This window comes from Mauremys reevesii, linkage group 25 (assembly GCF_016161935.1).
Source record: "Mauremys reevesii isolate NIE-2019 linkage group 25, ASM1616193v1, whole genome shotgun sequence".
In the NCBI taxonomy this organism is placed as follows: Eukaryota; Metazoa; Chordata; order Testudines; family Geoemydidae; genus Mauremys; species Mauremys reevesii.
This window is the reverse complement of record NC_052647.1, coordinates 13770067-13781658: the sequence shown is the minus strand read 5'-3', so window position 1 is coordinate 13781658 and position 11592 is coordinate 13770067. Positions and strand designations below refer to the sequence as shown.

At 39.4% G+C, this 11592-nt stretch overlaps 1 protein-coding gene across 1 annotated transcript in view; it reads left to right on the top strand.

The window, feature by feature from the left end:
- LOC120391248 (golgin subfamily A member 6-like protein 22) overlaps positions 1 to 10911 on the top strand; it is a 17058-nt gene extending 6147 nt beyond the window's left edge. Inside the window, exons 4-11 of the mRNA XM_039514727.1 lie at positions 944 to 982; positions 1013 to 1088; positions 1317 to 1358; positions 2583 to 2626; positions 5099 to 5128; positions 8876 to 8938; positions 9613 to 9643; positions 10850 to 10911. Of these exons, the coding sequence (XP_039370661.1) occupies positions 944 to 982; positions 1013 to 1088; positions 1317 to 1358; positions 2583 to 2626; positions 5099 to 5128; positions 8876 to 8938; positions 9613 to 9643; positions 10850 to 10911 (387 nt within the window). The remainder of the gene's footprint in view (positions 1 to 943; positions 983 to 1012; positions 1089 to 1316; positions 1359 to 2582; positions 2627 to 5098; positions 5129 to 8875; positions 8939 to 9612; positions 9644 to 10849) is intronic.
- Positions 10912 to 11592: the final 681 nt, after the last annotated feature.

Here is an 11592-nt window from a genome sequence, read left to right as displayed (position 1 = left end):
AAGAAGAAGTTAGGTTAAAGAAGAAGAAGCAAAGAAGAAGAAGAAGAAAGAAGAAGCTAAAGAAGAAAGAGTGTTGTGTTGTGCTAGCGAAGAAGTTGTGCTGAAGTTAGCTAGGTTGAAGAAGAAGTTGTGCTAGGAAGAAGAAGAAGAAGAAGCAAAGAAGCAAAGGAAGAAGTAAAGAAGAAGAAGAAGAAGAAGGAAGAAGAAGAAGAAGAAGCAGTTAAAGAAGTTAGGTTAAAGAAGAAGAAGAAGAAGTTAAATAAAGAAGAAGAAGAAGCTAAAGAAGAAGAAGAAGAAGAGGCTAAAGCAAGAAGAAGAAATAGGTTGAAGAAAAGAAGCTGTGTTGAAGTTGTGTTGTGAAGAAACAGGCAAAGAAGCAGTTAGGTTGTGCTAGGTTAGTTGTGCTGTGTTAGGTTAGTTGTGTTGAAGAAGAAGAAGAAGAAGAGTTAAAGAAGAAGAAGAAGTTAAAGAAGAAAGAAAAGAAGAAGTTAAAGAAGAAGAAGAAGAAAGGTTGTGTTGAAGAAGTTGAAGAAGAAGAAGAAGAAGAAGAAGTTAAAGAAGAAGAAGTTAAAGAAGAAGCTAAGAAGAAGAAGAAGAAGAAGAAGAAGAAGTTAGGTTGAACTAGGGGTTAGAAGAAGAAAGAAGAAGAAGCAAAGAAGAAGTTAAAGAAGAAGAAGAAGTAAAGCTAGAAGAAGAAGGAAGAAGAAGAAGTTGAAAGAAGAAGAAGTAGGGTTGTGCCAGGTTGTGTTGTGTTGTGTTTGAAGAAGAAGAAGAAGAAGAAGAAGAAGAAGAAAAGAAGAAGAAGTAGGCTAAAGAAGAAGTTAGTTGTGTTGTGTTAAAGAAGTAAAGCAAGTTGTGGTTAGGCAAAGAAAAGAAAGAAGTTAAAGAAGAAGAAGAAGTTAGGCAAAGAAGAAGAAGAAGAAGAAGAAGAATAGAAGAAGAAGAAGAAGTTAGGAAGAAGTTAAAGAAGCTAGAAGAAGAAGTTAGGTTAGGCCAGGCGAAGAAGAAGCAGGAAAGAAGGTTGTGGCTAGAAGAAGAAGCAGCTAGGTTAGGCCAGGTTAGGTTAGGCCAGCTGTTAAAGGCCAGAAGTTGAAGCAGGCTGAAGAAGAAGTTAGGCCAGGCTGAAGCGAAGTTGTGTTGTGCTGTTAGGTTAGGTTAAAGTAAAAGTTAGGCTGTGCTGTGCTAGGCCAAAGAAGTGTTGTGCTGAAAGAAGAAGGAAGAAGAAGGCCAGGCTAAAGGTTGTGTTGAAGAAGAAGAAGCTGAAAGAAGAAGAAGAAGAAGTTGTGCTGTGTTAAGAAGAAGAAGGTTGTAAGAAGAAGTTAGGCAAGAAGAAGAAGAAGAAGAAGAAGAAGAGTTAGGTTGTAAGAAAGAAGGTTAGGCTAGGTTAGGTTGAAGCTAGGCGAAGAAAGAGCTAGAAGAAGAAGAAGAAGCAGGGGCAGGGTTAGGCCAGGTTAGGTTAAAGAAGAAGAAGAAGAAGAAGAAGAAGTTGTGCTAGGTTAGGCCAGGTTGAAGAAGAAGTTAGGTTGAAGAAGAAGAAGAAGAAGAAGAAGTTAGGTTAGGTTGAAGAAGAAGAAGAAGCGAAAGCAAAGAAGAAGAAGAAGAAGAAGCTAGTTGTGTTGTGTTGTGCTAGGTTAGGCAAATAGAAGAAGAAGAAGTTAGAAGAAGAAAGAAGAAGAAGAAGAAGAAGAAGAAAGAAGAAGAAGAAGAAGTGCTGTGTTGTGTTAGGTTAAGAAGAAGAAGAAGGTTAATAAGGTTAGAAGAAGAAGTTGTGTTAGAAGAAAAGTTGAAGAAGAAGAAGTTGAAGCTAGGAAGAAGAAGAAGAAGAAGAAGAAAGAAGAAGAAGAAGCAAAAGAAGAAAGCTAAGCTAGGCTAAAGAAGTTGTGTTGTGCTGAAGAAGAAGAAGAAGAAGAAGAAGAAGAAGCAGTTGCTAGGCTAGGCTAGTTGAAGTAAAGAAGTAAAGAAGAAGAAGAAGTAAAGAAGAAGAAGCTAGGCTAGGCTAAAGAAGAAGAAGAAGAAGTTAAAGTTAGGTTAGGTTAGGTTGAAGAAGAAGTTGAAGCAGTTGTGCCAAAGCCAGCTGAAGTTGTGCAGTTGTGTGTGCTAGGCCAGTTGTAAGAAGAAGAAGAAAGTTGAAGTAGGCTAGGCCAGGGGTTGTGCTGAAAGAAGAAGAAGAAGAAGTTGTGTTGTGTTAAAGAAGCTGTAGTTGTGTTGTGCTAGGCAGTTAAAGAAGTAGTTAGGTTGAAGAAGCAAAGAAGAAGAAGAAGAAGAAGAAGAAGAAGAAGAAGTTACAGGGTTAGGTAAGAAGAAGTTAGGCAGTTAAAGAAGAAGAAAAGAAGAAGAAGAAGAAGAAGAAGAAGAAGAAGAAGAAAGGCAGTTGTGCTGTGCTGTGTTTGTGCCAGTTGAAGAAAGGTTAAAGCCAATAAAGAAGTTGTGTTGTTAAAGAAGAAATAGGTTAGTTGTGGTTAGGTTGAAGAAGAAGAAGAAGAAGTTAAAGAAGTAAAGTTAGTTGTGTTGTGTTGAAGCAAAGAAGTTAAAGAAGAAGAAGAAGTTAAAGAAGAAAGAAAGTTAAAGTGCTTGTGCTAAAGAAGAAGAAGAAGAAGAAGTTAAAGAAGAAGAAGAAGAAGAAAGAAGAAGAAGAAGAAGGTTAGGTTGAAGAAGAAGAAGAAGGTTAAAGAAGAAGAAGAAGCAGGCTAGGCCAGGCCAGGCCAGGCCAGGGGCAGGCTGTGCTGTGGTTGTGCTGTGTTAGGTGCTAGGCCAGGTTGAAGCAAGCAAAGTGCTGTGCTGTGGCTAAGAAGAAGAAGAAGAAGTGGTTGTGCTAGAAGCCAGGTTGTGCCAGGCTAGGTTAAAGAAGAAGAAGAAAAGAAGAAGAAGAAAAGAAGTTGCTAAGAAGTTAGGTTAAGAAGAAGAAGTAAAGAAGAAGTGAGGCTAGTTAAAGAAGAATAAAGTGGTTGTGTTAGGTTGTAAGAAGAAGAAGTTAAAAGAAGAAGAAGTTAGGTTGTGGTTAGGCTAGAAGTTGAAGCTAAAGAAGAAGAAGTTAAAGAAGAAGCAGTTAAAGTAAGAAGTTGAAGAAGAAAGAAGAAAGAAGAAGAAGAAGTAGGCTAAAGAGGCCAGGCTGAGGCCAGTTGTGAAGCAAAGAAGAAAGTGCTAGGTTGTGCTAGGTTGAAGAAGAAGAAAGAAGAAGTTAAAGAAGAAGAAGTTTGTGCTGAAGAAGAAGAAGTAAAGAAGAAGTGTTAAAGAAGAAGAAGAAGAAGGTTAGGCCAGGGGTTAGCAGTTAGGCAGCAGTTGTGCTGAAGAAGAAGTGTTGAAGAAGAAGTAAAGAAGAAGAAGAAGAAGAAGAAGAAGGTAAGAAGAAGAAGAAGGTTAGAAGAAGAAGAAGAAGTAGGCTAGGCTAGGTTAGGTGTTAAAGAAGAAGTTAAGGCCAGGCCAGGCTAAAGAAGCAGTGCCAGGGGCAGTTGTGCTGTGTTGTGCTGTGCTGTAAGAGGTGTCAGGCTGTGCTAGGCCAGGCTGGAAGAAGGCTTAGTTGTGCTAAAGAAGAAGTAGTGTTGTGAAGAAGAAGAATGTAAGCAGTTGTGTTGTGTTGTGCTAGGTTGTGCCAGGCTAGGCTGAAGAAGAAGAAGAAGTACAGGCCAGGTTAGCAAGAAGAAGTAAAGAAAAGAAGAAGTAGGTTGTGTTGAAGAAGAAGAAGAAGCAAAGAAGAAGAAGAAGAAGTTGTGCTAGGCAAAGAAAGAAGCAAAGAAGAAGAAGGTTAGGTTAGGCTAGGTTGAATGTGCTGTGCTAAAGAAGAAGTTGTGTTAAAGAAAGAAGAAGAAGAAGTTAGGTTAGGCCAGGTTGTGCTAGGCAAAGAAGTTAAGCTGTGCTGTACAAAGAAGAAAGAAGAAGAAGAAGCCAGGCCAGGCCATGCTGTGCTAGGTTGAAGAAGAAATAAGAAGAAAAGCAGTTGGTGGCTGTGTTGTAAGTTAAAGCTGTGTTGTGTTGAAGAAAGAAGAAGAAGCTGTGTTAGGCAAGGCTAGTTGAAGAAGAAGTTAGAAGAAGTTGAAGAAGTTAAAGAAGAAGAAGAAGAAGAAGAAGTAGGTTGAAGAAGTTAGAAGAAGAAGAAGAAGAAGAGTTAAAGAAGAAGAAGAAGTAAGAAGAAGAAGTTGTGCTATGCTGTGCTGTGGGCTGTGCTGTGCTGTGCTGTAAGAAGAAGAAAGAATGTGCTTGTGTTAAAGAAAGAGCTGTGCTAAAGAAGAAGAAGAAATAGGCCAGGCCAGGCCAGGCCAGGGTTGTGCTGTGCTGGCCAGTGTTGTGCCAGTTGAAAGCAAAGGTTAAGAAGAAGAAGAAGAAAGAAGTTGAAGCCAGGTTGTGCTGAAAAGAAGAAGTTGAAGAAGAAAAGCTGTGTTAGGGTTAAAGGTTGTGAAGAAGAAGAAGAAGTAAAGTAAAGGAAGTTGAAGAAGAAAGAAGAAGCAGGGGTTAAAGGAAGAAAAGTTAGGCTGTGGGTTAGGTTAGGCAAAGAAGAAAGAAGAAGAAAGTAGCAAGAAGCTAGGTTAGGGCCAGGTTAGGCTACAAAGCAGCCAGGCCAGGCCAGGCCAGGGCCAGGCCAGGCTAGGCCAGGTTGTGCTGTGCTGTGCTGAAGAAGGTTGTGCTGTAGGTTAAAGAAATGAAGAAGTAGGCTAAAGAAGAAGCTAGGCTAGGCAAAGAAGCAGGTTGTGGGTTGAAGTTAGGTTGTGTTGAAGTTAGGGTTAGGCTAGGTTAAAGCTAGGTTAGGCAGAAGAAGTTAAAGAAGAAGTTAGGTGTTAAAGAAGTAAAGAAGAAGAAGCAGTTGAAGAAGGTTAGGTTAAAGAAGAAGAAGTTGTGGCTAGGTTAGCTGTAAGAAGAAGAAAGAAGAAGTGCAGTTGAAGCTGTGCTGTGTTTGAAGAAGCAAAGCAAAGAAGAAGAAGTTAGGCGAAAGAAGTTGAAAGAAGAAGAAGAAGAAGAAAGGGTTGTGCTAGGCAAGAAGCAGGGCTAGTTGTGTTGTGTTGGTGCCAAAGAAGTTAAAGTTGAAGAAAAGAAAGTTAAAGAAGAAGAAGTAAAGAAGAAGAAGCAAAGAAGAAGAAGAAGAAGAAGAAGAAGAAGAAGAAAAGAAGAAGAAGAAGAAGAAGAAGAAGAAGAAGAAGTTAAAGAAAAGAAGAAGAAAGAAGAAGAAGGAAGAAGAAAGAAGCTACCAGCTGCGCTGTGCTAAAGCAGCTAGTTGTGCTGTGCTGAAGAAGCAGCTGTGCTGTGCCAGGCTGTGCTAAAGAAATAAAGAAGAAGAAGAAGAAGAAGAAGCTGGAAGAAGGAAGAAGAAGCAAGTGAAGAAGAAAGAAGAAGCTGTGCTGTGTTGAAGAAGAAGAAGAAGAAAGTTGAAGAAGTTAAAGAAGAAGAAGAAGTTAAGTAAAGAAGAGGTTAGAAGAAAGAAGAAGAAGAAGAAGCAAAGAAGCTAGGTTAGGTTAAAGTAAAGAAGAAAGGTTGTAGTTGTACAGGGTTAAATGAAGAAGCTGCTGTGGCCAGGTTGTGCCAGGCGAAGCAGTTTGTGCCAGTTGTGCTAAAGAAGAAGAAGAAGAACAAAGAAGAAGAAGAAGTTGTGCTAAAGTGCTGAAAATTGTGCTAGGTTAGGAAGAAGTTGAAGAAGTTAGGCAAGAAGTAGTTAAAGAAGAAGAAGAAGAAGTGGTTAAAGAAGAAGAAGAAGAAGAAGAAGAAGAAGCATAGGCTAAAGTTAGGCTAGGTTGTAAGAAGAAGAAGAAGAGTTGTGGTTAGGCTACAGTTGTGCTAGGTTAAAGAAGTTAAAGAAGAAGAAGAAGAAGGTTAGGTTAAAGAAGAAGAAGAAGAAGAAGAAGAGTTAGGCTAAAGAAGAAGAAAGGTTAAGAAGAAGCAAAGAAGAAGTGTTGTAAGCAAAGAAGAAGCAGGTTGTGCCAGGTTGTGCTGAAGCTGAAGAAGAAGGCCAGGCCAAGAAGCCAGGTTGTGCACTGTGCGCTGTGCTGTGCTGTGCCAGGCCAGGTTGCTGAAGTTGTGCTGTGCTGTGGTTGTGTTGAAGAGTTGTAAAGAAGAAGAAGAAGTGGGCTAGTTGAGCTAGTGCTTAGGCCAAGAAGAAGGCCAAGAAGAAGAAGAAGAAGAAGGTTTAAAGAAGAAGAAGAAGCAGTTAAGAAGAAGTTAGGCTGTGGCCAGGTTAGGCCAGGTTAAAGAAGCAAAGAAGAAAAGAAGAAGAAAGCAGTTGAAGAAGAAGAAGTTAAAGAAGTTAAACAGGTTGTGTGTTAGGCTGAAGAAGTGTTAGGCCAGGGAAGAAGAAGAAGAAAAAGGCTAGGCTTAGGTTGTGCCAGGTTGTGCTAGGGCAGAAGAAAGAAGAGCTAAAGAAGGTTGTGTTAGGCTAGAAGAAGAAGAAGAAGAGTTGTGGTTAGGCTAGGGCTAGGCTAGGCAAAGAAGAAGAAGTAAGTTAAAGAAAGGTTAGGCTGTGGAAGTTGTAAGAAGAAGAAGAAGAAGAAGAAGAAGAAGAAGTTAGTTAAAGTTAAAGAGGCAGAAGAAGTTAGAAAGTTAGGTTAGGCAAAGAAGAAGAAGAAGAAGCAAGGCTGTGTTGTGCTAAAGAAGAAGAAGTAGTTAAAGAAGAAGTTAGAAGAAGAAGTGGCTAGGCGAAGAGGCGAAATAGGCTGTGGTTGTGGCTAAAGTTAAAGAAGAAGTTGAAGTTAGTTAAAGAAGAAGAAGAAGAAGAAGAAGCAAAGAAGAAGAAGAAGTTAAAGAAAAGAAAGAAGCAAAGAAGAAGAAGAAGTTAGGTTAGGCTAGGTTGAAGAAGAAAGAAGAAGAAGAAGAAGTTGTGCTAGTTATGTTGTGTTGTGCTAGTTAGGTTAAGCAGAAGAAGAAGCAGTTGAATGAAGCAAAGTAGTGGTTGTGTTAAAGTTGAAGTAGTTGTGCTAAAGAATAGAGTTAGGCAGTTGTAAGAAGAAGAAGCCAGAAGAAGAAGAAGAAAGGGCTAGTAAGAAGAAGAATGTTAAAGAAGAAGAAGAAGAAGCCAGCTGAAGAAGAAGAAGAAGAAGAAGAAGAAATGTGCTGTAAACAAGTACAGGTTAGGAAAAGAAGTTAGGGTTGTAAGAAGTTAAAGAAGAAAAGAAGAAGAAGAAGAAAAGGAAGAAAGAAGAAGAAGAATAAAGAAAAGAAGAAGTTGTGGTTAGGCTGTGTTGTGTTAGTTAAAGAAGAAGAAGAAGAAGAAGTTGTGTTGTGTTGTGCTAGGTTAGGGTTAAAGAAGAAGCAAGAAGAAAGCAAAGGAAGAAGCAAAGAAGAAAGAAGAAGTTAGGTTGTGCTGTGCAAAGAAGAAGTTGTGTTAGTTAAGAAGAAGAAGAAAAGGAAGAAGTTAGGCGAAGAAGAGGAAGTTGTGCTAGAAGAAGCAGAAGAAGCAGTTAAAGAGCAGTTGTGCTGTGGCCAGTTGTGAAGCAAAGAAGAAGTAAAGAAGAAGAAGCAGGTTGAAGAAGAAGTAAAGTTAAGAAAGAAGAAGATGTGCTAGGCTGAAGGAAGAAGCGTTGAAGAAGAAATAGTTGTGCTAGGCTAGGCGAGGTTAGAAGAAGAAGCAGAAGCTAGAAGAAGAAGAAGTTAAAGTGTGCTAACAGTTGTGCTGTGGTTGTGTTAAAGAAGTGCTGAAGTTAAAGTAAAGAAGTGCTAGGCAAGAAGAAGAAGAATGTGTGTTGTGCTGTGTTGTGTTGAAGCAAAGGTTGTGTTGTGCTAGGTTGTGTTGTGGGAAAAGAAGAAGAAGAAATAGAAGCAAAGGAAGAAGCAAAGAAGAAGAAGCTAGTTGAAGAAGAAGAAGTGTTGTGTAGAAGAAGAAGTGAGGTTGTGCCAGGTTAGCAAGAAGAAGAAGAAGTTAGGCTGTGTTGTGGTTAGGTTAGGTTAGGTTGAAGAAGAAGAAGAAGCAAGAAGTTGTGCTAGGCTAGTTAAATAGGTTGTGCTGTGTTGTGTTGAAGAAAGCAAAGGCAGTTGTGGCTAGTGGGGTTGTGCTAGGCTGTGGCCAGGTTGTGCTGAAGAAGGTTAGGTTAAAGAGCTGTGCTGTGTTGTGTTGTGTTGTGCTAGGTTGAAGAAGAAGTTAGGGAAGCTAAAGAAGAAGAAGTGTTGTGGGGTTAAAGAAGAAATAGGTTAAAGAAGAAGAAGAAGAAGAAGTTAAAGTTAAAGAAGTTAGCTTGTGTTGTGAAGAGGTTGTGCTAGGTTAGGCTAGGTTGAAGAAGAAGAAGAAGAAGAAGAAGTAAAGAAAGTGAAGAAGAAGTTAGAAGAAGAAGAAAGAAGAAGAAATAAAGAAGAAAGCTAGGCACAGAAGAAGTTGTGCTAGTTAAAGAAGAAGTTAAATGGTTGTGCCAGGTTGTGCTTGTGCTGTTAGCTGAAGAAGCAGTTGAAGTTGTGTTGAAGTTGAAGAAGGAAGAAGTAGGCTAGTTGAAGAAGTTGAAGTTGAAGTTAGGAAGAAGTTGAAGAAGTAAGAAGAAGAATAGGCTGAAGAAGTAAAGAAGAAGAAGTAGGGTTAGGCAAAGGAAGAAGAAGAAGAAGGCAAGAAGAAGAAAGAAGAAGAAGAAGAAGCTAGGTTGAGGAAGATTGGCTAGGTTAGAAGAAAGAAAGAAGCAGTTAAAGCAGTTGTGCTAGTGCTAGGCAGAATAGGTTGTGCTAGGTTAGGCTAGGCAGAAGAAGAAGGCTAGGTTAGGTTAGGTTGAAGAAGAAGCTAGTTGTAAGAAGAAGAAGAAGTTAAAGAAGAAGAAGAAGAAGAAAGTTAGTTGAAGTTGTGTTGAAGAAGAAGTTAGGTTAAAGAAGTTAAAGAAGAAGAAGTTGAAGTAAAGAAGAAGTTAGGTTAAAGTTGCTAGTTGAAGAAGTTGTGCTAGGTTAGAAGAAGAAGTAGGGGCTAGGTTGTGTTAGGTTGAAGAAGAAGAAGAAGGAAGAAGAAGAAGAAGAAGAAGAAGAAGAAGAAGAAGTTAAAGAAGAAGAAGAAGTTAGGTTAGGAAGAAGAAGAAGAAGAAGAAGAAAAAGCCAGGCCAGGTTGTGCCAGCAGCGTTGTGCTGTGCTGTGCTGAAGAAAGAAGAAGTTGTGCTGTACAGTTGTGCTGTGCAGTTGTGCTGTGCTAGGTTAGGTTAAAGAAGTTGTGTGGTGCTAGAAGAAGTGTTAAAGAAAGAAGAAGAAGAAGTAGGTTAAGAAGTGTTGTAAGAAGAAGAAGAAGAAGAAGAAGAAGAAGAAGAAAGAAGTTAGGTTAGGTTACAAAGAAGAAGTTAGTTGGTGCTAGGTTAGGTTAGGTTAGGTTAGTTAGGTTAGTTAGGAAGAAGAAGAAGAAGAAGAAGAAGAAGTTGTGTTAGGCTAGGCTAGGCTAGGTGGGTTAGAAGAAAAGAATAAAGCAAAGGTAAGAAAGTTGTGCTAGCCAGGCCAGTTGTGTTGTGCGTTGTGCTGTGCTGAAGGCTGTGGGCTAAAGTTGAAGAAGAAGAAGGAAGAAGAAGTTAGGCTAGGTTAGTTAGGTTAGTTGTGTTGTGCTGAAGAAGAAGAAGGGGGTTGTGGCTGTGTTGTGTTGTAAGAAGAAGTAAAGAAGAAGCAGAAGAAAAGGTGGGGTTAAAGAAGAAGAAGAAGAAGAAGAAGAAGAAGAAGAAGAAGAAGCAAGAAGAAGAAGCAAAGAAGAAGAAGTTAGAAGAAGAAGAAGAAAGAAGAAGAAGTTGTGCCAGGCTGAGGCCAGGTTGTGCCAGGCCAGGGGCAGTTGTGCTGTGTTGTGCCAGGTTGAAGCCAAAGCAAGAAAGAAAGAAGTTGTGCTGAAGCGAAAGAAAGGTTGTGCTGTGTTGTGCTAGAAGAAGCAGGGTTAAATAGGTGTTGTGCTAAAGGAAGAAAGGTTAGGTTAGAAGAAGAAGAAGAGGTTGTGCTAGGAAGAAAGAAGTTAGGTTAGGCACAGGTTGAAGAAGAAGAAGAAGAAGAAGCAAAGGAAGTAGGTTGAAGAGGTTAGGGGTTAAAGAAGCTAGTGCTAGGTTAGGTTGTGCAAGGTTAAAGAAGAAGAAGAAGTTAGCTTAAAGAAGAAGAAGAAGAATAAGGCTAGGTTACAGGTTGTAAGCAAAGAAGAAGGTAAGAAGCAGTTGTGCTGTGCGAACAAAGAAGCAAAGAGTTGAAGAAGAGGCTGAAGAAGCAGTTGTGCTGAAGCTAAAGAAGAAGCAAGAAGTTGCGCTGTGCTGTGTTGTGCTAGTTGTATAGTTGAAGAAGAAGTTAGGTTAGGTTAAAGCAGTTAGGCTAAAGAAGAAGAAGTTAGGAAGAAGAAGTTGAAGAAGAAGAAGAAGAAGTTAGGCTAGCAAAGAAGTAGTTAAAGAAGAAGAAGAAGAAGAAAGTGAAGAAGAAGTTAGCAGTTAGGCTAGGTTAAAGAAGAAGAAGAAGAAGAGGTTAGGCTGCCAGGCCAGGCCAGGTTGTGCTGTGCTGTGCTGAAGCAGTTAGGTTGTGCTAGGTTGAAGAATGAAGAAGTTGTGGGTTGTGTTAAAGAAGAAAGAGGTTAAAGAAGAAGTGTTGTGCTGAAGTTAAAGAAGAAGAAGAAAGAAGTTAAAGAAGAAGTTAAAGCAAAGAAGAAGTGCTGAAGCAGGTTAGTTAGGTTGAAGCAAAGAAGAAGAAGAAGAAGCAGTTAAAGAAATAGGTTAGGTTAGGTTAAAGAAGCAAAGTTAAAGCAAAGAAGAAGAAGAAGAAGTTGTGTTAGGAAGAAAGAAGAAGAAGTTGAAGAAGAAGAAGAAGAAGAAGAAGAAGAAGAAAGAAGAAGTAAGAAGTTAGGTTAAAGAAGAAATAGAAGAAGAAGAAGAAGAAAAGAAAGAAGAAGAAGCAGGCTGTGTTGTGTTGTGGCTGTGCTAAAGGCCAGGCCAGGCCAGCCAGGCTGTGCTGTGCTAGTTGTGGCTAGAAGAAGAAGAAGTTAAAGAAGAAGAAGAAGAAGTTAGGCAGGTTGTGTTAGGCCTGTGCTAGGTTAAAGAAAGAAGTAAAGAAAGAAGCAAGTTGTGCTAGGTTGTGCTAGGTTAGGTTGTGTTGTGCTAGCTGAAGCAGTTGTGCTAGGCTAGGCAAGAAGTTAGGTTAAAGAAGAAGAAGAAGGTTGAAGTGTTAAGAAGAAGAAGAAGAAGAAGAAGTGAAGAAGAAGAAGAAGAAGAAGAAGAAGTTAGAAGAAGCTAGGTTGAAGAAGAAGGCCAGTTGTGCTTAAAGGCTGTTGTGAAGAAGAAAGAAGAAGAAGAAGAAGAAATGCTGAAGAAGAAAATAAAGAAAAGAAATAAAGAAGAAGAAGCAAATGAAGCAGTTGTACAGGTTGTGTTGTGTTGAAGTGAAAGAAGAAAGGAAGAAGAAAGAAGAAGTAGGCTAAAGAAGAAGAAGTTGTGTTAGGGAAGTTGTGAATAGGTTGTAAGAAGAAGAAGTTAGTGCTAGAAGAAGAAGTTGTAAGAAGTTGAAGAAGAAGAAGAAGAAGAAATAGGTTGAAGAAAGAAGAAGAAGAAGTTAAAGAAGAAGAAGCAAAAGCTGAAGAAGAAAGAAGAAGTTGAAAAGGTGTTGTAAGAAGAAGAAGTTGTGGCAAGTTGGAAGAAGAAGAAGAAGAAGAAGAAGAAGAAGTTGGATTAGAAAGAAGCAAAGCAAAGAAGAAAGAAGAAGAAGTTGTGTTGTGTT